The sequence below is a fragment of the Eucyclogobius newberryi genome, unplaced genomic scaffold, assembly GCF_026437365.1.
Source record: "Eucyclogobius newberryi isolate DKJ021-1_F unplaced genomic scaffold, fEucNew1.0.hap1 SCAF_18, whole genome shotgun sequence".
Lineage (NCBI taxonomy): Eukaryota > Metazoa > Chordata > Actinopteri > Gobiiformes > Gobiidae > Eucyclogobius > Eucyclogobius newberryi.
In genome coordinates this window covers 34,530,379-34,554,763 of record NW_027315812.1, presented here as the reverse complement: position 1 = coordinate 34,554,763, position 24,385 = coordinate 34,530,379, and the positions used below count along the sequence as shown (strand labels likewise).

Here is a 24,385-nt window from a genome sequence, read left to right as displayed (position 1 = left end):
CCTCCTGTGGTTGCCCGGGGTATTGCAGTGGTGATGGCAGGGTGAGATGCTGCTGTGGCAAAACGGAATACTGCCTCTGTGGTTGGAAGGGGTATTGCTGTCTGGGGGGGTGAAGATTCCCCAGATGTGTGTCCAGCTGTCGGCAGTTCCTAGCGATATGTCCAGGCTGTCTGCAGTTATAACACACAACTATCGACATGTCATATCTTGGTCTGTGGTTTTGTTGCCTCTGCCACTGCGGTCTGTGAGTCGGAGTGGTACCCGTATTGGCATAGAGCATGAGAGTGGCCTGGTGGAGCTCTCTCTCTCTTGCCTCCTCCTTTTCCAACTTCGCCTTTCTGATAAGTTCCTGTGCATGGCGTGCATGCCTGCACAATGTTTTGAGCTCTAGGTCATCCATTCCGCCCACGTATGTTTGGTTAATGTTCTTTGCAATGTCCTGGTTCAGTCCTTTGAGTATGGCATCACATAGGAAAGTCTCATATGGCGTGTCCGGTGCCTCTTGTATGCCGCTCTGCTCTTTGAACAGAATGGAGAAACGATGTATAAAATCATCTGTGGTCTCGTCAGGCTTCTGTTTGCACAGTTGTCCGGCTGTTCTGTCATATTTCCGTGGAAACGCATGGATGATTGCGTCGTTTAGTCTGGTCAAAGCTGCAATATAAACCATGTTTTCGTTATACGTGAGTTTTTCGGGACGTAAATTGTTCGCTGGAACACTGTCTTTGATTGTAGCAAAATCACTTGTTTTCATCTTCAGAGTCAGAAGTTTCCGTAGTTCTAAACCGGACGGCCGAAACTCGGCACAAAAATCGATTAGATTAGCAACAAAAGCGTGTCCGTTTGCCGCAGGGTCAGGTAAAGATTTAGCCACGTCCATGACTTCGTCGTGGCTCCAGGGCCTGTAAACGTGCAACTGTCCGTTCGGTCCGGCCACTTCTACCATAGGAAAGGCGTCTGTGGTGGGTCCGTTTTGATTCCGGAGATTGTATTTCTTAGAGTCCAGTTTCTGTTCGTGTCCCGTTTTCGCCATGGTCGCCACGTCCCCTCCTGTGGAGTCGTTGTCCACCGCGGCCTGCGCGCCCCCTCCTCCCAGAGCTTGTTCGGCCCGATTGACCAGACAAGAGTCAAGGTCCGGGTCGATCCGCGCCGCCGACAGACATGTTGACTCTGTGTGCAAAGGAAGTTTGAGAGCAGTTATTTGTTCTTGTGTGTGTACGTGTTGTGTTGTGTTGTGTGTGGTAGTGCAGAGGTGCATGCATGTGTGTGTTGTGTTGTGTTGTGTGTGGGAGTGCAGAGGTGCATGCATGTGTGTGTTGTGTGTGGGAGTGCAGAGGTGCATGCATGTGTGTGTTGTGTTGTGTTGTGTGTGGGAGTGCAGAGGTGCATGCATGTGTGTGTTGTGTGTGGGAGTGCAGATGTGCATGCATGTGTGTGTTGTGTTGTGTTGTGTGTGGGAGTGCAGAGGTGCATGCATGTGTGTGTTGTGTGTGGGAGTGCAGAGGTGCATGCATGTGTGTGTTGTTTGTGGGAGTGCAGAGGTGCATGCATGTGTGTGTTGTGTGTGGGAGTGCAGAGGTGCACGCATGTGTGTGTTGTGTGTGGGAGTGCAGAGGTGCATGCATGTGTGTGTTGTGTTGTGTGTGGGAGTGCAGAGGTGCATGCATGTGTGTGTTGTGTGTGGGAGTGCAGAGGTGCATGCATGTGTGTGTTGTGTTGTGTGTGGGAGTGCAGAGGTGCATGCATGTGTGTGTTGTGTGTGGGAGTGCAGATGTGCATGCATGTGTGTGTTGTGTGTGGGAGTGCAGATGTGCATGCATGTGTGTGTTGTGTGTGGGAGTGCAGAGGTGCATGCATGTGTGTGTTGTTTGTGGGAGTGCAGAGGTGCATGCATGTGTGTGTTGTGTGTGGGAGTGCAGATGTGCATGCATGTGTGTGTTGTGTGTGGGAGTGCAGATGTGCATGCATGTGTGTGTTGTGTTGTGTTGTGTGTGGGAGTGCAGAGGTGCATGCATGTGTGTGTTGTGTTGTGTGTGGGAGTGAAGAAGCGTGTGCATGTGTGTGTTGTGTTGTGTTGTGTGTGGGAGTGCAGAGGTGCATGCATGTGTGTGTTGTGTGTGGGAGTGCAGATGTGCATGCATGTGTGTGTTGTGTTGTGTTGTGTGTGGGAGTGCAGAGGTGCATGCATGTGTGTGTTGTGTTGTGTGTGGGAGTGAAGAAGCGTGTGCATGTGTGTGTTGTGTTGTGTTGTGTGTGGGAGTGAAGAAGCGTGTGCATGTGTGTGTTGTGTTGTGTTGTGTTGTGTGTGGGAGTGCAGAGGTGCATGCATGTGTGTGTTGTGTTGTGTTGTGTTGTGTGTGGGAGTGCAGATGTGCATGCATGTGTGTGTTGTGTTGTGTTGTGTGTGGGAGTGCAGAGGTGCATGTGTGTGTTGTGTTGTGTTGTGTGTGGGAGTGCAGAGGTGCATGCATGTGTGTGTTGTGTGTGGGAGTGCAGATGTGCATGCATGTGTGTGTTGTGTTGTGTTGTGTGTGGGAGTGCAGAGGTGCATGCATGTGTGTGTTGTGTTGTGTTGTGTGTGGGAGTGCAGAGGTGCATGCATGTGTGTGTTGTGTTGTGTTGTGTGTGGGAGTGCAGAGGTGCATGCATGTGTGTGTTGTGTTGTGTGTGGGAGTGCAGAGGTGCATGCATGTGTGTGTTGTGTTGTGTTGTGTGTGGGAGTGCAGAGGTGCATGCATGTGTGTGTTGTGTTGTGTGTCGGAGTGCAGAGGTGCATGCATGTGTGTGTTGTGTGTCGGAGTGCAGAGGTGCATGCATGTGTGTGTTGTGTTGTGTTGTGTGTGGGAGTGCAGAGGTGCATGCATGTGTGTGTTGTGTTGTGTGTCGGAGTGCAGAGGTGCATGCATGTGTGTGTTGTGTGTCGGAGTGCAGAGGTGCATGCATGTGTGTGTTGTGTTGTGTGTGGGAGTGCAGAGGTGCATGCATGTGTGTGTTGTGTTGTGTTGTGTGTGGGAGTGCAGAGGTGCATGCATGTGTGTGTTGTGTGTGGGAGTGCAGAGGTGCATGCATGTGTGTGTTGTGTTGTGTTGTGTGTGGGAGTGCAGAGGTGCATGCATGTGTGTGTTGTGTGTGGGAGTGCAGAGGTGCATGCATGTGTGTGTTGTTTGTGGGAGTGCAGAGGTGCATGCATGTGTGTGTTGTGTGTGGGAGTGCAGAGGTGCATGCATGTGTGTGTTGTGTGTGGGAGTGCAGAGGTGCATGCATGTGTGTGTTGTGTTGTGTGTGGGAGTGCAGAGGTGCATGCATGTGTGTGTTGTGTTGTGTTGTGTGTGGGAGTGCAGAGGTGCATGCATGTGTGTGTTGTTTGTGGGAGTGCAGATGTGCATGCATGTGTGTGTTGTGTTGTGTTGTGTGTGGGAGTGCAGAGGTGCATGCATGTGTGTGTTGTTTGTGGGAGTGCAGAGGTGCATGCATGTGTGTGTTGTTTGTGGGAGTGCAGAGGTGCATGCATGTGTGTGTTGTGTGTGGGAGTGCAGAGGTGCATGCATGTGTGTGTTGTGTGTGGGAGTGCAGAGGTGCATGCATGTGTGTGTTGTGTTGTGTGTGGGAGTGCAGAGGTGCATGCATGTGTGTGTTGTTTGTGGGAGTGCAGAGGTGCATGCATGTGTGTGTTGTGTGTGGGAGTGCAGAGGTGCATGCATGTGTGTGTTGTGTTGTGTGTGGGAGTGCAGATGTGCATGCATGTGTGTGTTGTGTGTGGGAGTGCAGATGTGCATGCATGTGTGTGTTGTGTGTGGGAGTGCAGAGGTGCATGCATGTGTGTGTTGTTTGTGGGAGTGCAGAGGTGCATGCATGTGTGTGTTGTGTGTGGGAGTGCAGAGGTGCATGCATGTGTGTGTTGTGTTGTGTGTGGGAGTGCAGATGTGCATGCATGTGTGTGTTGTGTGTGGGAGTGCAGATGTGCATGCATGTGTGTGTTGTGTGTGGGAGTGCAGAGGTGCATGCATGTGTGTGTTGTTTGTGGGAGTGCAGAGGTGCATGCATGTGTGTGTTGTGTTGTGTGTCGGAGTGCAGAGGTGCATGCATGTGTGTGTTGTGTTGTGTGTCGGAGTGCAGAGGTGCATGCATGTGTGTGTTGTTTGTGGGAGTGCAGAGGTGCATGCATGTGTGTGTTGTGTTGTGTCTGTTCCGTCCGGAGAGTGTGGCGTGTTATGTAGGTAAGACGGCGGATTTTTACATTCATTCGAGTCGGGGGCAGTAAGTTTACACGATTTCTTTCGTTCCCGCGTTTTAGCTTCAGTTTCCCATATTTTAAATATTTTGTTATGCTTTTCCATTTCTCTCACAAAATTCAAAGACACTTTCTTTTTCTTCATTTTCAACACATTCTCTTTCGTTTCCATTAACTTGAACCCAAGTTGGGTGATTTTGTTCACGCTTAATGAACCACCAATTGGGAAACCATATTTTTTAGACCATACATCCAGGCATTCCAAACATTCATTCCCATATTTTTTTGACATTGCCCTCATAGTGGGTGTCTCTATTGGCATGACGTCCTTGGACTGTTTTACACCAATTTCGTCTGCTCTCTTAACGACCCGCGGTCCTGATATATATATTTTATTGCACACAGCGTTTAAATGTTAGAGTTAAAATTAAGATTCCAATCCAACTCGAATTAGGATTGGCGTCGTAATCTAGCACACAGCTCTAACGTTTTGGAGTTACAGTTAGAATTAGAGCTTTGTTTAATAACAGAGTTTCAAACAAAGCGCTAACTCATTCACACAGCTCTAACTCAATCATTATTCGCACACAGCTCTATTTGTTTAAGTTACAGTTAAACTTAAAGCTATGTTCCATTTAGAAATTCTCTGTAAGTTATTCACACAGCTCTAACTTAATCATATTCATATACAGCCTAGTCTTACAATTGAGACAAAGCCACTCACCCACAAGGTCCTTTTTTTTCAAACCCAGCGCCGGAATCCCTCTCTCCAGGGCCCGTATGGTACAACGTCTGCTTAGGTGAAAATGCTGGATCACACAGTCCCCAGAAATCGGGAGTCCGGTCGAGGATAGTTGCCAACAACGCCAAATTGTAATGGCAAAAATAAGGCAAGGAGGCGAGTTGCTTTGTCTCAATGTTAAGGTGATTTAACCGGGCGTTTCTCTCTCTCTCTGGTACATTACATGATCAGAATCTCCCTCTTGTCCCATGTCCTACATATTTATACCCGTAGTCACATGACCACACACACACACAGAAGTTCCCGGTCACTGGTCTCTCAGGTACAAAGGAATCAAGGAGCAAATGGGACATCAAAGAAACAGTGGTTTCAGGAAGGAGACAGTACATAACATTTGCATTAATTCAATTCACATGTCTTGCCTAGTGTGAAACATAACGTGGGACGTCCTAGTCACTCCAGGAGGTCCGGACATGTACATGTCCAGGCCAAGAGGAGTTGTGTCAGGCTGTTGACTGTGTTAGAACTAAATCCAATTAAGATAGAATTTAAAAATTGAAAAGCAAAGGGCCAGATTATATTTTTCCACAACATGGCCTCCTGCCTGAGGGGCGTGGCCTCCTGCCTGAGGGGCGTGGCCTCCTGCCTGAGGGGAGTGGCCTCTCGTCCCAGAGTCCTGGAGACGTACAGGTCCTGCAGAGGTGGAAGTCTGCACCTTCTCATCAGAGGGCACAATACTTCCATTAAGTGTCATTATTTAACGCACCTGAAATAAGGGTGCAAACAGTTTTAAATTAGGTTGCAATGCACCCGTTTGCACCCCCATGGACTCAGTATATTATATTAGTATTCAAATATGCATGCACAGCCCTGGAATGTTTCCAAATCCAATTCTCCCTTATGTAAATGAGGAACATTTGATTCCATTTGAGTGTAATAACAGCTAAATTAAGCATGTTGTGATTGTGCTTGTCCAGAGCTCTGCAGGACAGAAGAGAACAGGCCAGGCAGGACCTCAAGGGCTTGGAGGAGACTGTGGTAAGTATTAGTATGCATTGATATGATTATACCATCATTTCAGTTATTTATATACATAATCATTATACAGAATTAATTAACTAATATATGTATAACTCTTCCTCACCCTTCACGGGTGGTCTCTATTTATCCCCCTTCAAGCTCGGGTCCTCTACCAGAGGCCCCTGGGAGCTTGAGGGTTCTTCAGTATCTTTGCTGTTCCTGCACTTTTCTGGACTGAAATGTCTGAAGTTTTTCCTGGATCTGCTCAAGTCATTCCTCCAGTTTGGGGGTCATTCCTCCAGTTTGGGGGTCACTCCTCCAGTTTGGGGGTCACTCCTCCAGTTTGGGGGTCATTCCTACAGTTTGGGGGTCACTGCCCCAAGTGCTCCGGTCACTACAGGCACCACCGATACCTTCACGCTCCAGACCTTCTCCAGCTCCTCTCTGAGGCCTTGGGATTTCTCTAGTTTCTCATGTTCCTTTTTCCGGATGTTTCCATCCCATGTACTACCTGGAGTGTGAAGGTATCGGTCTTCCACTTATCCGGGGCAGGGGCAGAAGTCTAAGCAGGGACTCCCAGACTTCCCTCTCCCAAGACACTTCTTCCAACTCCTCCTCCATTACAAGGTGTTCATGGGCCAGCCGAGACACAGTCCCTCCAGCGTGTCCTGGGTTTTCCCCCGGGCCTCAATATTTTTCCATTGAGCTTCATATCTGTCTTGTGTTTTCCGTGTTTTCTCATCCCTTGCTCCTCATTTCTTGAAATTATATGTGTGAAACTGTGATTTTTGAATCAAATTACGGCTTCCGCAGAGCAAGTGCAGGAATCTACACTAACGCTATAGTTGGCCAAATTCTTGTATTTGATGATAATGTAAAATTGTATTTCTGTTTTTCTACTCTGATGACTACACAAATATTTCCTGTGTCAGGCGCGGGAGCTGCAGACCCTGCACAGTCTGAGGAGGCTCTTCATCCAGGACCTGTCCTCCAGAGTCCGAAAAGTAAGAAAGACCTCTGTCTCATGAAGGATATTCTGTGCAGTGCTACCACATGGTATACAGCAGTGATTCTCAAACTGTGGTACCACTGGTGTTACACAGGACCCTCTGCCATTTTTTATTTGATTTACAGTATTTGGAGACAAATCTAAAGATGTTTTTATCTTTATGTTGTTCAATCATTATTTAGAAGTATCTTATCTGTAGTTTTGTCTGGTTCAGTCTCATTTTAGACCTTTTTATGGAGGATCACGCCTAAATTCTTAGGCAGGGGTGTCATACTCTGGGTGCGAGCCAAACTTCTACACACTGTAAATAGCTGTATCTAGCCAAGTATTTGTATAGTTTGTAAGTATTTGTGGACACCGCTGCACACATTTGCAGCATGTGAAAGATATTAAATGTATATCAAAGACCTGTTTCTACAAAAAAAATGATAGTTTATGCTAAGTGAGAATCATTGTGTTCACGGTAACATTAGTGTGTCACAGTCATGTTCAGACTTTATTACACTCTGACCTGAAGCTCCTGATCGGTCAGGTTTTGCACTGGTTTGGATGTTTTCCTCTCAGAGCATCATCACAGTTTGTTTTCTTGTAAAGTTTTGTGCGACTCAGCACTAGGCACTGATGAGACGCTCCAGCAGCACAGCCGTACTGAGCAGCGCAGGGGAGGGGTGGCTGCTGCAAAGGATTATGGTACTCCTAGTTCTAGCGATTAAAAACAATATATATCGATCATAAATAAATAAATACAAAATAAATGTTTTGCGGGCCAGAGTAAAATGTCTGGGGGGCCGGATTCAGCCACAGGCTCCATCCCTACTTGGAAAGTCCACTATTATCTCTGGTGGTAATTGGAAATTGGAGTGAAAAGTTTGAAAACCACTGCTCTACAGGACAAAACTATCTTCTACTTGACTAAAGCTCTAGTTGGATAAAGTACCTGAAAGTACTTTCCTGACTTGTGTGTTTGCTGCAGAATTCTAAAATTGACTCTGACGACCCGGACAGCAGCGCTGCTCAGAGGCAGAAGATCAAATTCCTGGAGAACAACCTGGAGCAGCTCACCAAGGTCCACAAGCAGGTAATCCCAGTTCCATCAGATTTGCCATCACCATTTGAGACCAGCATCCACAAACCAGACTGTTGTGTCCCTCAGCTGCTGCGGGACAATGCAGACCTGCGCTGCGAGATCCCCAAACTGGATAAGCGCTTCCGGGCCACCATCGAGCGCGTCAAAGCCCTGGAGGCGGCTCTGAAGGAGGCCAAGGAGAATGCAGCCAAGGAGCGCCAGCGCTACCAGCAGGAGATGGAGCGCATTAAGGAGGCGCCGATCAGACCCAAGAACATGGGCCGCAGAGCCTCTGCTGTCATAGGTCTGTCGAAAAACAACATAACATTACTACACTTTTTCTTTTATTAGGCCCGAGCGCCACAAGCTGGCGAGCTCCGTAAAACCGTGCAACGTACGGCTGAGAAAATGAAGCGCTTCATAACACTCACTAACTCCATCTTCCACTCATGCATGTCCAGTGACGGGCCCGTCAGTGATCAGGGGCCCAACAGCGATCAAGGGCCCACACCATAGCAATGGAGAGTGGGAGCCACACAATGATGGAGAAAATTCAGAAAATGTATATGTTTATGATATTTGAAAAATCCCCTGGTGAAGGAGGGATCTGACTCAGTGGAGCTGGAGCCACTTAGAAGGAGAACCAGTTCTTCAGGAGGAGAACCGGTTCTTCAGGAGGAGAACCGTTTCTTCAGGAGGTGAACCAGTTCTTCAGGAGGCGTACCAGTTCTTCAGGAGGCGAACCAGTTCTTCAGGAGGCGAACCAGTTCTTCAGGAGGCGAACCAGTTCTTCAGGAGGCGAACCAGTTCTTCCAGGCAGATGAAGAACCGTTCATATGGAGTAGAGACCCCTTTTTCCAGGGACTCGAGGAGCATCTGGGTCCACAGGTCCTCGATGTGCCTGTCCCGCTCCCCTGGAGTGGTGGGGAGTGGGAAAAGAAAAAGGAAAGGCAATGATCAGATTGCAAGTGAAATTAAATATTAAATATTGTGTGATAGAATAAGGCAAGGCAAGTTTATTTGTAGAGCACATTTCATACACAAGGCAATTCAAAGTGCTTCAAAGCAGGAAAAATGCATTCAAATCACAAAGAAATTACAGAAACAGAAATACAATAAAATTAACTAATTAAAACCAATTTAAAGGCGGTATGGACGATTTTTCGGCGATTTGAGAACACAGGCGGAAGTGCACATGCCACTCCCCCGTGCTCATGCCACTCCCCCGTGCACATGCTACTCCCCCGTGCACATGCCACTCCCCCGTGCACATGCCACTCCCCCGTGCTCATGCCACTCCCCCGTGCACATGCCACTCCCCCGTGTGGACTGATACAACACACACGTGCGTTTGTTTATTAGCGCGACGGAGCGCATCACATCTCTCGTCTCCCGTAGATTTCTGTCACTTCTGCGTCAGCTCGATCTGTCTTTCTCCGTCTTCATTTTGCCCCGCACACTGAGGGAACTATATTATGATAGATCCATGCGCTTAGGCACGCGGAAACGTGGGCACGAGCCGCACGTGGCTGCAGGTGAGCGATAGGTGCGTTTTATGATTGACACGTGGCAGGACAAATGATTTATCCACGCCACGAGGAAATATGATAAAAAAATGTGCTGAAAAAAATCGTCCATTCCACCTTTTAAGTCATAAAAGAGAAGAGAGCAAAGAAAATCCTTTCAGTCAAACACAGCTAAACAAAACTGTTTTTATCTTCGATTTGAACATTGTCAGAGTAGAAGCCTGTCTCACATCTTCAGGAAGAATGTTCCAGATTTTAGCTGCATAAAACTGAAACACAGATTCCCCATGTTTAGTCCTGACTCTGGCACCAGCAGGAGGCCGGTCCATGTTTAGTCCTGACTCTGGCACCAGCAGGAGGCCGGTCCATGTTTAGTCCTGACTCTGGCACCAGCAGGAGGCCGGTCCATGTTTAGTCCTGACTCTGGCACCAGCAGGAGGCCGGTCCATGTTTAGTCCTGACTCTGGCACCAGCAGGAGGCCGGTCCATGTTTAGTCCTGACTCTGGCACCAGCAGGAGGCCGGTCCATGTTTAGTCCTGACTCTGGCACCAGCAGGAGGCCGGTCCATGTTTAGTCCTGACTCTGGCACCAGCAGGAGGCCGGTCCATGTTTAGTCCTGACTCTGGCACCAGCAGGAGGCCGGTCCATGTTTAGTCCTGACTCTGGCACCAGCAGGAGGCCGCTCCATGTTTAGTCCTGACTCTGGCACCAGCAGGAGGCCGCTCCATGTTTAGTCCTGACTCTGGCACCAGCAGGAGGCCGGTCCATGTTTAGTCCTGACTCTGGCACCAGCAGGAGGCCGGTCCATGTTTAGTCCTTACTCTGGCACCAGCAGGAGGCCGGTCCATGTTTAGTCCTGACTCTGGCACCAGCAGGAGGCCGGTCCATGTTTAGTCCTGACTCTGGCACCAGCAGGAGGCCGGTCCATGTTTAGTCCTGACTCTGGCACCAGCAGGAGGCCGGTCCATGTTTAGTCCTGACTCTGGCACCAGCAGGAGGCCGGTCCACACACTGATCTGTTGGATGCAGTGACAGAGTGAATCCACTGGTCCATATTCACCTGCGACAGTGAAACATAGATCTGACTCGTCTGCATCATTGTGATAGGACACATTTGTACTGTGTATCAGCTGACCTAACGGCAGCATGTAGAGGTTGAACAGAAGGGGTCCAAGGACTGACCCTTGGGGCACTCCACAGGTCAGGGTCATGTGGTCTGAGACACAAAGTACTTCCTGTCTTCCAGATAGGACCTTAACCAGTTTAGGGCGGGGCCAGTGATGCCCACCCAGTCCTCTAGTCTCTGTAAGAGGATCCCATGATCGACAGTGTCAAAAGCAGCATCAGATCTAACAGAATTAAGACTGAGGCTTTGCTCGTGTCAGTGTTCAGGAGGATGTCATTTGTCACCATGACAACAGCAGTCTCAGTCACCATGACAACAGCAGTCTCAGTCACCATGACAACAGCAGTCTCAGTCACCATGACAACAGCAGTCTCAGTGTGATGAGGTCTAAAACCTGAAAAACATCAAATGAGTTGTTTATTAAGAGGAAATCTGTGACTGTTGTAAACGACTTTTTCAAGGACTTTGTCCCAAAATGTCAGATTAGAGATGGACCGGTCATGACTCAGGACTGCAGCATCAAGACTGCTCTTCTTTAGGAGAGGCTTTATGACCACTCCCCCTGACCCCTGACCCCTCCCCCTGACCCCTGCTCTTCTATAGGAGGTACTTCATGACCACTCCCCCTGACCCCTGACCCCTCCCCCTGACCCCTGCTCTTCTTTAGGAGAGGCTTTATGACCACTCCCCCTGACCCCTGACCCCTGCTCTTCTTTAGGAGAGGCTTTATGACCGCAGTTTTCAAAGACATTGGGAATGTTCCAGATTGAAGCGACATGTTAACTATGTGAGTGATGCTAACAAACTGTTCAGCACAGACTTTAGAAAGCTGTAGATGAACTCAGACTGTGATGATCTCATGGACAGTTTTGTCAGTTACTGGTGCAAAGTGAGTTAGCTCTAAGTGTCTTGGTGGTTTTAATGTAATTTTTTGCATTGTGGGATTTATAGCATTTTTAATGCCCTGAACTTTGTTATTAAAGAATAATGCAAACTCATTACACTTGGATGTGGAAATGAGTTCTAACGGCAGCTGAGCTGGAGGGTTTGTTCATCTGTTACTGTGGCAACAGGACAAGTGAGTTTTTACTGCAGCTTCCAATAATTTCAGAGAAATATCTTTCTCTAGTTCTACATAAAATGAGGTTGTACATGTTCAGCTTCTCTTTGTAAATCTCTTTTTGAACCTGGAGCTTTGACTTGTGTCACTCCCTTTTCTGTGCCCTGACCAAATCATCATGTCTCCATGGCAACTTCTGCTTGTTTTTAACTATTTTAGCCTTCATAGGGGCGATGGTGTCCGGAACATTCAAAACACTAGATGCAACAGAGTTCAACAAATCATTCATAAGACTGAAGGTTTCAAGGACAGCATCAAGCTCTTTAGCGTTTCTGTCACAAATATTATCAACATGCACATTGAAATCACCTGTAATGACCAAACCATCAAAGTCTGTGCATATGACTGAAACATCTCAGTAAAATCATCAATAAAACGTTGGCAGTGCTGGAGAGGCTTGTATAAAACAATGAAGAGAATGGATGGAGACTGTTTTAGCTCCATTTTAAAGGATACATACTCAAATGATGAAAACACCCAAAAGACAACATGCAGGTAATTATTTCATCTGTAAAGACAGCACAGACTCCACCCCCTTTTTTGTTTTCTCGTGTTTCAGATTCAAACTTAAAGTTGGGTGGAGCAGATTCTATCAGAACTACATTTCCTGTGTTTTTGTCAAGCCATGTTTCAGTTAAAAACATAAAATCAAGATTATAAGAAGAAATACAATTATTAATTAAGAGTGATTTGTTACATAAGGATCTGACATTTAGAACAGCAAGTTTCAGACTAGTTTCAGTGAGACTGGGCTTTATCTTTTCACAGGGAATATGAATCACATTTCTCAGATCGGGCCTGACTCGCATTTTGTTTTCCCATCTGTGTGTCATGACTACAGAAATAGCACTAGGGGGGGCTATTTTTATTTAGAATAAGTAGTCAGAAGCAGAGGATAGAGCTCAAGCTGCCATACTTCCCACCATCAGCTCCTCATCAAGAAGGTCCAGCAGAGGATGTACTTCCTGCAGCAGCTGAGGAAAGACAAGCTGACAGTGCAGATGATGGTGCAGTTCTACACGGCCATCATTGAGTCCATCCTCACCTCCTCCATACCTCCTCCATCACCTCCTCCTCACCTCCTCCTCACCTCCTCCATTACCGTGTGGTACGCTGGAGCCACAGCCAGGGAGAGGGAAAGAAACTGTTCCTGTGGCAGGAGGTTCTGGTCCAGATGGACCGTAGCCTCCTGAGGGGAGTGGCCTCCTTCCTGAGGGGAGTGGCCTCCTTCCTGAGGGGAGTGGCTCATATAGTCCAGGGTGAGAAGGGTCGGCTGTGATCCGACCTGCTCGTCCCAAAGTTCTGGAGACGTACAGGTCCTGCAGAGATGGAAGTCTGCAGCTGATCACCTTCTCAGCAGAGGGCGCTGTAGTCTCTGGAGGGAAGGAGTCCACAGTGGAGATGGGGGGGTCTGTGATGGTGAAGTCCACGATCATCTCCACTGTCTTCTGGGCGTTGAACTCCAGGTTGTTACTGCTGCACCAGGACACCAGCCGCTCCACCTCCTGTAGACAGACTCATCCCGTCCATTCTTTTTTCTATTTTTCATCTTATAGCTTATTGTTATTTTTATCAACTGGCAGATTTAAGTTGTTTTCTTTTTGACTAATATAGGTTGTTTTATCATTGTTCATTGTTTTATGTTGCACCGAATCACCATAAGTATTCGAGGGAGCTACAGACCAGCAGCAAGTGATGGTCTGAGCCTCTGGAGAGAAGAGCTTCAGATTTCTAAAGACAATTTGAAGATGTTGCTAGGCTTCGGTGACACTGCAGTACTTATACAAGATACAGTACTTATACAAGATACAGTACTTATACAAGATACAGTACTTATACAAGATACGGTACTTATACAAGATACAGTACTTATACAAGATACGGTACTTATACAAGATACAGTACTTATACAAGATACAGTACTTATACAAGATACAGTATTTATACAAGATACAGTACTTATACAAGATACAGTACTTATACAAGATACGGTACTTATACAAGATACAGTACTTATACAAGATACGGTACTTATACAAGATACAGTACTTATACAAGATACGGTACTTATACAAGATACAGTACTTATACAAGATACAGTACTTATACAAGATACAGTACTTATACAAGATACGGTACTTATACAAGATACGGTACTTATACAAGATACGGTACTTATACAAGATACAGTACTTACTGTAAAATACAGTATTTACACATACTGTATAGAATCTTGTCCATGTTACTGAATGATGGGAGCGTATTATATTACATTTTGCTGCTACTTAAACATGTGACTACTATATACTTAAACATGTGACTACAGTATACTTAAACATGTGACTACAGTATACTTAACATGTGACTACTATGTACTTAAACATGTGACTACTGTATACTTAAACATGTGACTACTGTATACTTAACATGTGACTACAGTATACTTAAACGTGACTACTGTATACTTAACATGTGACTACTGTATACTTAACATGTGACATACTTAACATGTGACTACTGTATACTTAAACATGTGACTACTGTGACTACTATATACTTAAACATGTGACTACTGTATACTTAACATGTGACTACTGTATACTTAACATGTGACTACTGTATACTTAAACATGTGACTACTGTGACTACTATATACTTAAACATGTGACTACTGTGACTACTATATACTTAAACATGTGACTACTGTATACTTAAACATGTGACTACTGTATACTTAAACATGTGACTACTGTATACTTAACATGTGACTACTGTATACTTAAACATGTGACTACTGTGACTACTATATACTTAAACATGTGACTACTGTATACTTAAACATGTGACTACTGTATACTTAACATGTGACTACAGTATACTTAAACGTGACTACTGTATACTTAACATGTGACTACTGTATACTTAACATGTGACTACTGTATACTTAACATGTGACTACTGTATACTTAAACATGTGACTACTGTATACTTAAACATGTGACTACTGTGACTACTATATACTTAAACATGTGACTACTGTGACTACTATATACTTAAACATGTGACGACTGTATACTTAAACATGTGATACAAGATACAGTACTTATACAAGATACAGTACTTACTGTAAAATACAGTATTTACACATACTGTATAGAATCTTGTCCATGTTACTGAATGATGGGAGCGTATTATATTACATTTTGCTGGATTAAAACACAAACCCCATGTAAACATGAACATTTGACCAACAGTATAGAGTACTACAGAATACTTAAACATGTGACTACAGTATACTTAAACATGTGACTACAGTATACTTAAACATGTGACTACAGTATACTTAAACATGTGACTACTGTATACTTAAACATGTGACTACTGTATACTTAACATGTGACTACAGTATACTTAAACGTGACTACTGTATACTTAACATGTGACTACTGTATACTTAACATGTGACTACTGTATACTTAAACATGTGACTACTGTATACTTAAACATGTGACTACTGTGACTACTATATACTTAAACATGTGACTACTGTGACTACTATATACTTAAACATGTGACGACTGTATACTTAAACATGTGATACAAGATACAGTACTTATACAAGATACGGTACTTATACAAGATACGGTACTTACTGTAAAATACAGTATTTACACATACTGTATAGAATCTTGTCCATGTTACTGAATGATGGGAGCGTATTATATTACATTTTGCTGGATTAAAACACAAACCCCATGTAAACATGAACATTTGACCAACAGTATAGAGTACTACAGAATACTTAAACATGTGACTACAGTATACTTAAACATGTGACTACAGTATACTTAAACATGTGACTACAGTATACTTAAACATGTGACTACTGTATACTTAAACATGTGACTACTGTATACTTAAACATGTGACTGACTATAAACAGACATTTGACCCACAGTAAAACACACGTGACCCACAGTAAAACACACATGACCCACAGTAAAACACACGTGACCCACAGTAAAACACACGTGACCCACAGTAAAACACACATGACCCACAGTAAAACACACGTGACCCACAGTAAAACACACATGACCCACAGTAACACACACGTGACCCACAGTAAAACACACGTGACCCACAGTAAAACCCACGTGACTCACAGTAAAACACACGTGACCCACAGTAATTCACCCTGGAGAGACAAAGAGACCACGAGAAAGGACTGTTTAGCAATCTTTATTCGTGAGTTATTTGGCGCTCAGACCCCGGCGGAAGACGTTGCAATCATGGGCCCTCCATGATCTATTTGTATTAGATGTCTCCCCCCGCAGCCTGGAGCCTGGTGGTGGTAGATGTGAAGAGGAGGTAGAGGATGAGGGGAATGTAGAGGAGGAGCTGGGGAGGTGGTGGGTCGCAGTACGGTTTGAGCGGCCGAGCCATCTGCCTGAGGGCTTAAATGCGACCGCCTGGTGCTGATTGGGAGCGGGGAGGAGTCACTGAGAGCGTTAATTGGGGATGAGGAGCAGGTGCGAGGGCCATGATGCAGACGCCCCCTGTCCTTACACCCTCCTTCTGTCCTTACACCCTCCTTCTGTCCTTACACCCTCCTTCTGTCCTTCCACCCTCCTTCTGTCCTTACACCCTCCTTCTGTCCTTACACCCTCCTTCTGTCCTTCCACCCTCCTTCTGTCCTTACACCCTCCTTCTGTCCTTACACCCTCCTTCTTTGGCCAGGAAAAACTGCATAACTTCTTTGGGATAAGCGCAGAAACCTGGGAGAGTCCATGGTGAAGAGAGGGATCTGACTCTCACAGAAGGACAGGCCACGCCCGCTTGAGTGGGATGATGGCGCTGGGGAGAGGCGTGTCCTTCCATGGAGGCCTTGATGTATATGGGTGGAGTTAGGTCTTCTAGGCTGAATTTACGCAGGCTTCATAACACACGTGACCCACAATAAACACACGTGACCCACAGTAAAACACACGTGACCCACAGTAAACACACGTGACCCACAGTAAACACACGTGACCCACAGTAAAACACACGTGACCCACAGTAAACACACGTGACCCACAGTAAAACACACGTGAATCACAGTAAAACACACGTGAACCACAGTAAACACACGTGACCCACAGTAAACACACGTGACCCACAGTAAACACACGTGACCCACAGTAAACACACGTGACCCACAGTAAAACACACGTGACCCACAGTAAAACACACGTGAATCACAGTAAAACACACGTGAACCACAGTAAACACACGTGACCCACAGTAAAACACACGTGACCCACAGTAAAACACACGTGAATCACAGTAAAACACACGTGAACCACAGTAAACACACGTGACTCACAGTAAACACACGTGACCCACAGTAAAACACACGTAACCCACAGTAAAACACACGTGACCCACACTAAACACACGTGACCCACAATAAACACACGTGACCCACAGTAAACACACGTGACCCACAGTAAAACACACGTGACCCACAGTAAACACACGTGACCCACAGTAAAACACACGTGACCCACAGTAAAACACACGTGACCCACAGTAAACACACGTGACCCACAGTAAAACACACGTGACCCACAGTAAAACACACGTGACCCACAGTAAACACACGTGACCCACAGTAAACACACGTGACCCACAGTAAAACACACGTGACCCACAGTAAACACACGTGACCCACAGTAAAACACACGTGACCCACAGTAAACACACGTGACCCACAGTAAAACACACGTGAATCACAGTAAAACACACGTGAACCACAGTAAAACACACGTGACTCACAGTAAACACACGTGACCCACAGTAAAACACACGTGACCCACAGTAAAACACACGTGACCCACAGTAAAACACACGTGACCCAAAGCAAAACACACGTGACCCACAGCAAAACACACGTGACCCACAATAAACACACGTGACCCACAGTGAAACCCACATGACTCACAGTAAAACACACGTGACCCACAGTAAACACACGTGACCCACAGTAAAACACACGTGACCCACAGTAAAACGCTCTCTCTTCTTTCTCACACTTATTGTGCTTTATCTCCTATATTTTGTAAATATAGTTAGTATATTTTTTCTATTTTACTGTACGATAGGGACACGCGCTGGAATAGTTTTTTAATTCAACTGTTTTTGACTTTTTTCGGCTGGATTTGAGCGTTTTTCGTTGCGTTCGTTGTGTTGTTGTGACGTGAGCTAGCTCCGAGTGAGCCCCCAGCCCCCCCCCGCGCCCTCCGGCCGCGCTAAAGTACGGCGTGTCGTCGGTACACGTTTATATACACGTTTATATGAAAGAGGAACTTCACCAACGATCGGGACACGCACTGGAATCGCTTTAAATTAACTTGTTTTGACTTTATTCGGCTGGATTGAGTGTTTTCGTCGTGTCGTTGCGATGTGTCTTGGCTCTGAGTCCCCCGGCTCCGGCCCCGCCCCCCGCCTGGCGCCGTACCGCGTTTACACAAAGGAGGAACTCATGAAACTGCGGAGAACAGTCGTCTTACCCGGAGATCGTCACGTTATCCCGGCGGACATCCTAAGGAAAACGCAACGAGGCAGACGGGCTGGACGTAAACTCCGAGAGAAGAGAGGGACAAACAGGAAGTCGGTTCCCGCCGTAGTCATGGGTAACGTGAGGTCCCTTCAAAATAAAATGACGGAATTAGCGAGCCTCATGCGGTCCCAGAGGATTTATAGGGACAGCAGCGTCTTGATTTTCACTGAGACCTGGTTAACAGCAGAAATGCCAGACTCTATTGTAGGTTTGGACAATTTTCATCTGCTGCGGGCGGACAGAACGAGAGAATGCTTGAAGAAAAGAGGAGGCGGTCTGGCGGTGTATGTGAACACGAGCTTGTCCAAACCCGAACACTGCACAGTGAGGGAGCAGCTATGTAACAGGGATATTGAACTATTGGCTATTGGCATGAGGCCATATTATCTTCCCCGGGAGTTCTCACATGTGATTTTGATCGCAGTCTATGTGGCCCCGTCTGCCAATGCTGAAGATGCTTGTGAGGCACTGCTCTCCTGCACTTGTAGGCTGCAAACACAGCATCCACAGGCTCTCTTCCTCATCTCTGGTGACTTTAACCACGCTTCTCCCTCTTCTGTTCTACCAACATACACCCAGTATGTTACCTGCCCCACCAGAGACAATAGAACATTGGACTTGTTTTTTGCCAAGACCAAGGAGGCTTATTCTTCTTCCCCCCTCCCTCCCCTGGGCAGCTCGGACCACAACCTTGTACATCTGAGGCCTGTGTATGAACCCATCGTGCGCAGGCAGCCTGTGGTGTCCCGTGAGGTGAGGATGTGGTCTGCTGAGAGTGAGGAGGCTCTGAGGGACTGTTCAGCACCACTGTCTGGACTGAGCTTTATGACCCACATGGGAGGGACATCAACACCATCACAGAGTGCATCACGGACTACATCAACTTCTGTTTTGAGAACATTGTTCCCTCCCGGACGGTGCGGTGTTTTCCAAACAACAAGCCATGGATTAACCGTGAACTGAAGGCTCTGCTGAAGGAGAAGAAGAGAGCCTTCAGGTCAGGGAACAAGGAGGAGCTGAGGACTGTGCAGAAGGAGCTGAGGAGGAAGATCAGGCAGGCTGAGGCCGGCTACAAGAGGAGGATGGAGGAGCAGCTGCAGCAAAAGAACATTCAGGGAGTGTGGAGGAGCCTGAAAACCATCTCGGGCTTCAAAATCCCCCCTGCCCAGACAGAGGGGGATCTACAGTGGGTGAATGATTTAAATGCTCACTTCTTGAGGTTTGATCAGTCACCCGCCCCTCCCCCTGCACAGCTGCATGCTCCCTCTTCCACAGCTGGACAATGCCCTGCATCTGTTCCTCTTCGCTTATCTGCCCCGGAACATCAGCTCCCCACTTCGCCTGGACTCACCCATCCCCCCAGCACACGGTCCCCCTGCCAACCACTGACTGTCACAGCAGCACAGGTGAGGAGTGAGCTGAAGAGGATTAAAGTGAGGAAGGCAGCAGGACCTGATGGCATCAGCCCCAGGCTCCTTAAGTCCTGCGCAGATGAACTGTGTGGAGTTATGGAGCATGTCTTCAACATGAGCCTGAAGCTGAGGGTGGTACCACAGGTCTGAAGACCTCCTGTCTGGTACCTGTGCACAAGACACCACGCGCCAAAGACCTCAACAGCTTCAGGCCGGTGTCTCTCACGTCCCACCTGATGAAGACACTGGAGCGGCTGGTCCTGGACCACCTCCGCTCCACCGTGAGCTCAGCCATGGACCCGCTGCAGTTTGCATATCGGTCTGGCATCGGAGTGGAGGACGCGGTCATCTCCTGCTGCACCGCTCTCTCTCTCACCTGGAGAAGTCTGGCAGCTCTGTGAGGATTCTGTTCTTCGATCTTTCCAGCGCCTTCAACACCATCCAGCCGCTGCTCCTGAGGGACAAGCTGGAGACGGCTGGTGTGGAGTACGACCTGGCAGAGTGGATCCTGGACTACCTCACAGACCGACCCCAGTTTGTGAGAGCCCGGGACTGTATGTCTGACACTCGGACCTGCAGTGTGGGGGCGCCCCAGGGCACTGTCCTCGCGCCCTTTCTCTTCACCCTTTACACTGCAGACTTCAGACATGACACGGACAGCTGTGTCCTGCAGAAGTTCTCTGATGACTCTGCCATCATCGGACTCATCACGGACGATGATGACGCGGAGTACAGAGGACTGGAGCAGGACTTTGTGGACTGGTGTCAGCGGAACCACCTCCTCATCAACGCGGGGAAGACCAAGGAGATGGTGGTGGATTTCTGCAGATGCCACCCCACTGCCCCCTCACCAGTGAACATCCAGGGACGGGACATTGAGAGAGTGACTCATACAAGTACCTGGTGTTCATCTGAACCACAAACTGGACTGGACTCATAACACAGACGCACTGTACAGGAAGAGCCAGAGTCGGCTCTACCTCCTGAGGAGACTCAGGTCTTTTGGAGTGACAGGGCCACTCCTGAAGACATTCTATGATTCTGTGGTGGCATCAGCCCTCCTGTACGGCGTGGCCTGCTGGAGCAGCAGCATCACAGAGAGGGAGAGGAAGAGGCTGGACAGAGTCATCAAGAAGTCCAGCTCCGTCCTGGGCTGTGCTCTGGACTCGGTGCAGGAGGTGGGGGACAGAAGGGTCCTGGCTAGATTCACATCTATGCTGGACCATGATTGTCACCCCCTGCAGGACACTCTGTCCGCTCTGGAGAGCAGCTTCAGTGAGAGACTGATCCACCCTCGATGTGCGAAGGAAAGGTTCTGTAGGTCTTTCCTTCCTGCTGCTGTCAGACTTTATAACAAAAACTGTTAGTACTGAACACTCGCAATACTGACCTAACCTAATACTGATGTGCAACTCTGTCATATGTGCAATTACTGTTGGAATTCATGTGCAATTACTGTGAAATTCATGTGCAATCTATGTGCTGTCGTGACACATATTCATGTGCAATTACTGTCGGGATCACATGACATGGTATTTATTTATTTATTTGTCTATGGGAGTTTTTATTTATTTATAGGAGATCTTCTACTGAAAGTGTTTTTCAGACTTCCTATAAGTGATCTGTTCTTCTGTATCTACCTCTGGATCTACCTGCGTTGCACCAATGAAATTTCCCCATGTGGGACAATAAAGGAATATCTTATCTTATCTTAAAACACACGTGACCCACGGTAAAACACACGTGACCCACGGTAAACACATGTGACCCACAGTAAAACACACGTGACCCACAGTAAACACACGTGACCCACAGTAAAACACACGTGACCCACAGTAAAACACACGTGACCCACAATAAACACACGTGACTCACAGTAAAACACACGTTACCCACAGTAAAACACATGTTACCCACAGTAAACACACGTGACCCACAGTAAACACACGTGACCCACAGTAAAACACACGTGACCCACAGTAAACACACGTGACCCACAGTAAAACACACGTGACCCACAGTAAAACACACGTGACCCGCAGTAAACACACGTGACCCACAGTAAAACACACATGACTCACAGTAAAACACACGTGACCCGCAGTAAAACACACGTGACCCACAGTAAAACACACGTGACCCACAGTAAAACACACGTGACCCACAGTAAACACACGTTACCCACAATAAACACACGTGACCCACAGTAAACACACGTGACCCACAGTAAACACACGTGACCCACAGTAAAACACACGTGACCCACAGTAAACACACGTGACCCACAGTAAAACACACGTGACCCACAGTAAAACACACGTGACCCACAGTAAACACACGTGACCCACAGTAAAACACACGTGACCCACAGTAAACACACGTGACCCACAGTAAAACACACGTTACCCACAGTAAAACACACGTGACCCACAGTAAAACACACGTGACCCACAGTAAAACACACGTGACCCACAGTAAACACACGTGACCCACAGTAAAACACACGTGACCCACAGTAAACACACGTGACCCACAGTAAAACACACGTGACCCACAGTAAAACACACGTGACCCACAGTAAACACACGTGACCCACAGTAAAACACACGTGACCCACAGTAAACACACGTGACCCACAGTAAACACACGTGACCCACAGTAAAACACACGTGACCCACAGTAAAACACACGTGACCCACAGTAAACACACGTGACCCACAGTAAACACACGTGACCCACAGTAAACACACGTGACCCACAGTAAACACACGTGACCCACAGTAAACACTGTTATTGATATGTATAGTGCTATATAGTGCAGCCCTATTTTTGTGCATCAAAACACTAAAACATCTCTGTCTGTTTTTTAGCTAAACCCATCCGTCCAGGCCAACTTCCCGGAGCGTTGCCTAACCCCGGAGTGACCCGAGCCAGCCTGCTGAAGGGCGGCAACAGGCAAGAGGAAGCCTTCTCCTGGTCACTCTCCTCTTTGTTGTTCAAATCAGATGGATGATGCTGTGCTGTCCTCTCTCTGCAGCTGCTTTGAGGATGAAGAATAGGCTCCACTGAACAGACTGTAGAGCTGCACACACCATGGAACAGCAGAAGACACCAGCTCCAGACTTACCTGTCTCACCCTCTTCTTGTGTTTGCATCAGGGCTGAAGGAGAGAGTCATGTCATATTATCATTTGATAACCTCTAGTTACAGTGAGCAAAATAAGTATTTGAACAGCCTGCGATTTTAGTCATGTTCCAGGACTAATGCTGGAGAGGCTCATGTGTGACTGAATCCAGAAAATTGCCAGTACTATCTCAACAATATTCTGCAGAAAAAAATCCATTTGAGACTTTCATCCAAAAGTGACACTCAATCCGTCTGGTCTGAGACCTCAGATATTTATCCTCTCCTGAGTAAGCCCTGCTGTTTATCTATGTGTTTACACTGTCTAACTTTCACCTGTTCACCTTTGTTCCCCTGACAGCCCTGTAATGGGCTGCAGCTCCCTCATCCCTGATGAGTACCTGATGAGCATCAGAATGACCAGGGCTGATCCCGCCACATGGTCAAAAATACTGCTGTTCACTACTGGTACATTAAAGTGAACTTTAAAGGGTCATATGGTACTTTATTTTTATTTATTGCAACATTCTCTTGAGTACTTTTAGTTTGGCACCTTATGTTTTAGAACTAAAAAGAAAATATTTCTAACAAACAGAATAAATTTGAGATTTTTGGTTACTCTCCACACTCCAAATTGTGTGATTTCCCCTTGTGACCACGAGCTGGTGTTGAGCCACTCTACAGTGTAGGATTTACATCGCTCCACACACAGAGCTAATGCTAAATCCGGATCACAGCAGGCGGAGCCAGTCTGGAGATGATTTATGGATTTAAAAACACCGGAGAAGATTCTCAGAACCACGTCAGAGCTACGGCAATTTTCTGAATGTTTCTGACTGTTGGAGGACTGAGGATTCCTCAAACTAGCGTGAATGAAGCTAAATGCTACTCCAGGTAGGAACAATGTGACAACATGATGTCAAAAGAATGTCCCTTTTAAATCTCTATTTTCTGTTTAAAGAGGGATTCTCTTTTGTGCGACCCTCAAAGATAGTGGGCGGGTTTAAAGCACGTTTTCTTTTTTTACTATTACTATATTTAAACATAAAACAACAAAAACAAACATAAAACACAAACACACAATAAGCACTTTTTCATGTTTTCTTCTACAGACGCCTGTGGCTCTTCCAACACGGCCTCTTTAAATCCTCTTTCAAACCATCTTTTCTCCTCACTGTCTTTGATAGAGTGGTCTGTGGCTTTAAGATGGCGGTGCACGGCGCTCTGTGGTCCTGAACTTGCATGCCTAGTAGATCCACAGACTGAGAATTACTTTTGGATGAAAGTTGAAACGTCCAGATGTTACAACGGAATCTTTTTCTACGACGCAGTTATGTTCCATTTTCATGCAATTTAAAAGCCCATTGTTACACACAGTAAAAATAAAGAATGTGTTTGAGTCACA

The 24,385-nt window shown here is 46.7% G+C and overlaps 1 protein-coding gene across 1 annotated transcript in view; it reads left to right on the top strand.

Moving 5' to 3' along the window:
- The window catches only part of LOC140364855 (kinesin-1 heavy chain-like), a 137,378-nt gene extending 114,478 nt beyond the window's left edge, over positions 1-22,900 (top strand). Inside the window, exons 22-26 of the mRNA XM_072451239.1 lie at positions 5,951-6,011; positions 6,926-6,997; positions 7,976-8,080; positions 8,156-8,372; positions 22,728-22,900. Of these exons, the coding sequence (XP_072307340.1) occupies positions 5,951-6,011; positions 6,926-6,997; positions 7,976-8,080; positions 8,156-8,372; positions 22,728-22,870 (598 nt within the window). The 3' untranslated portion in view covers positions 22,871-22,900. The remainder of the gene's footprint in view (positions 1-5,950; positions 6,012-6,925; positions 6,998-7,975; positions 8,081-8,155; positions 8,373-22,727) is intronic.
- Positions 22,901-24,385: the final 1,485 nt, after the last annotated feature.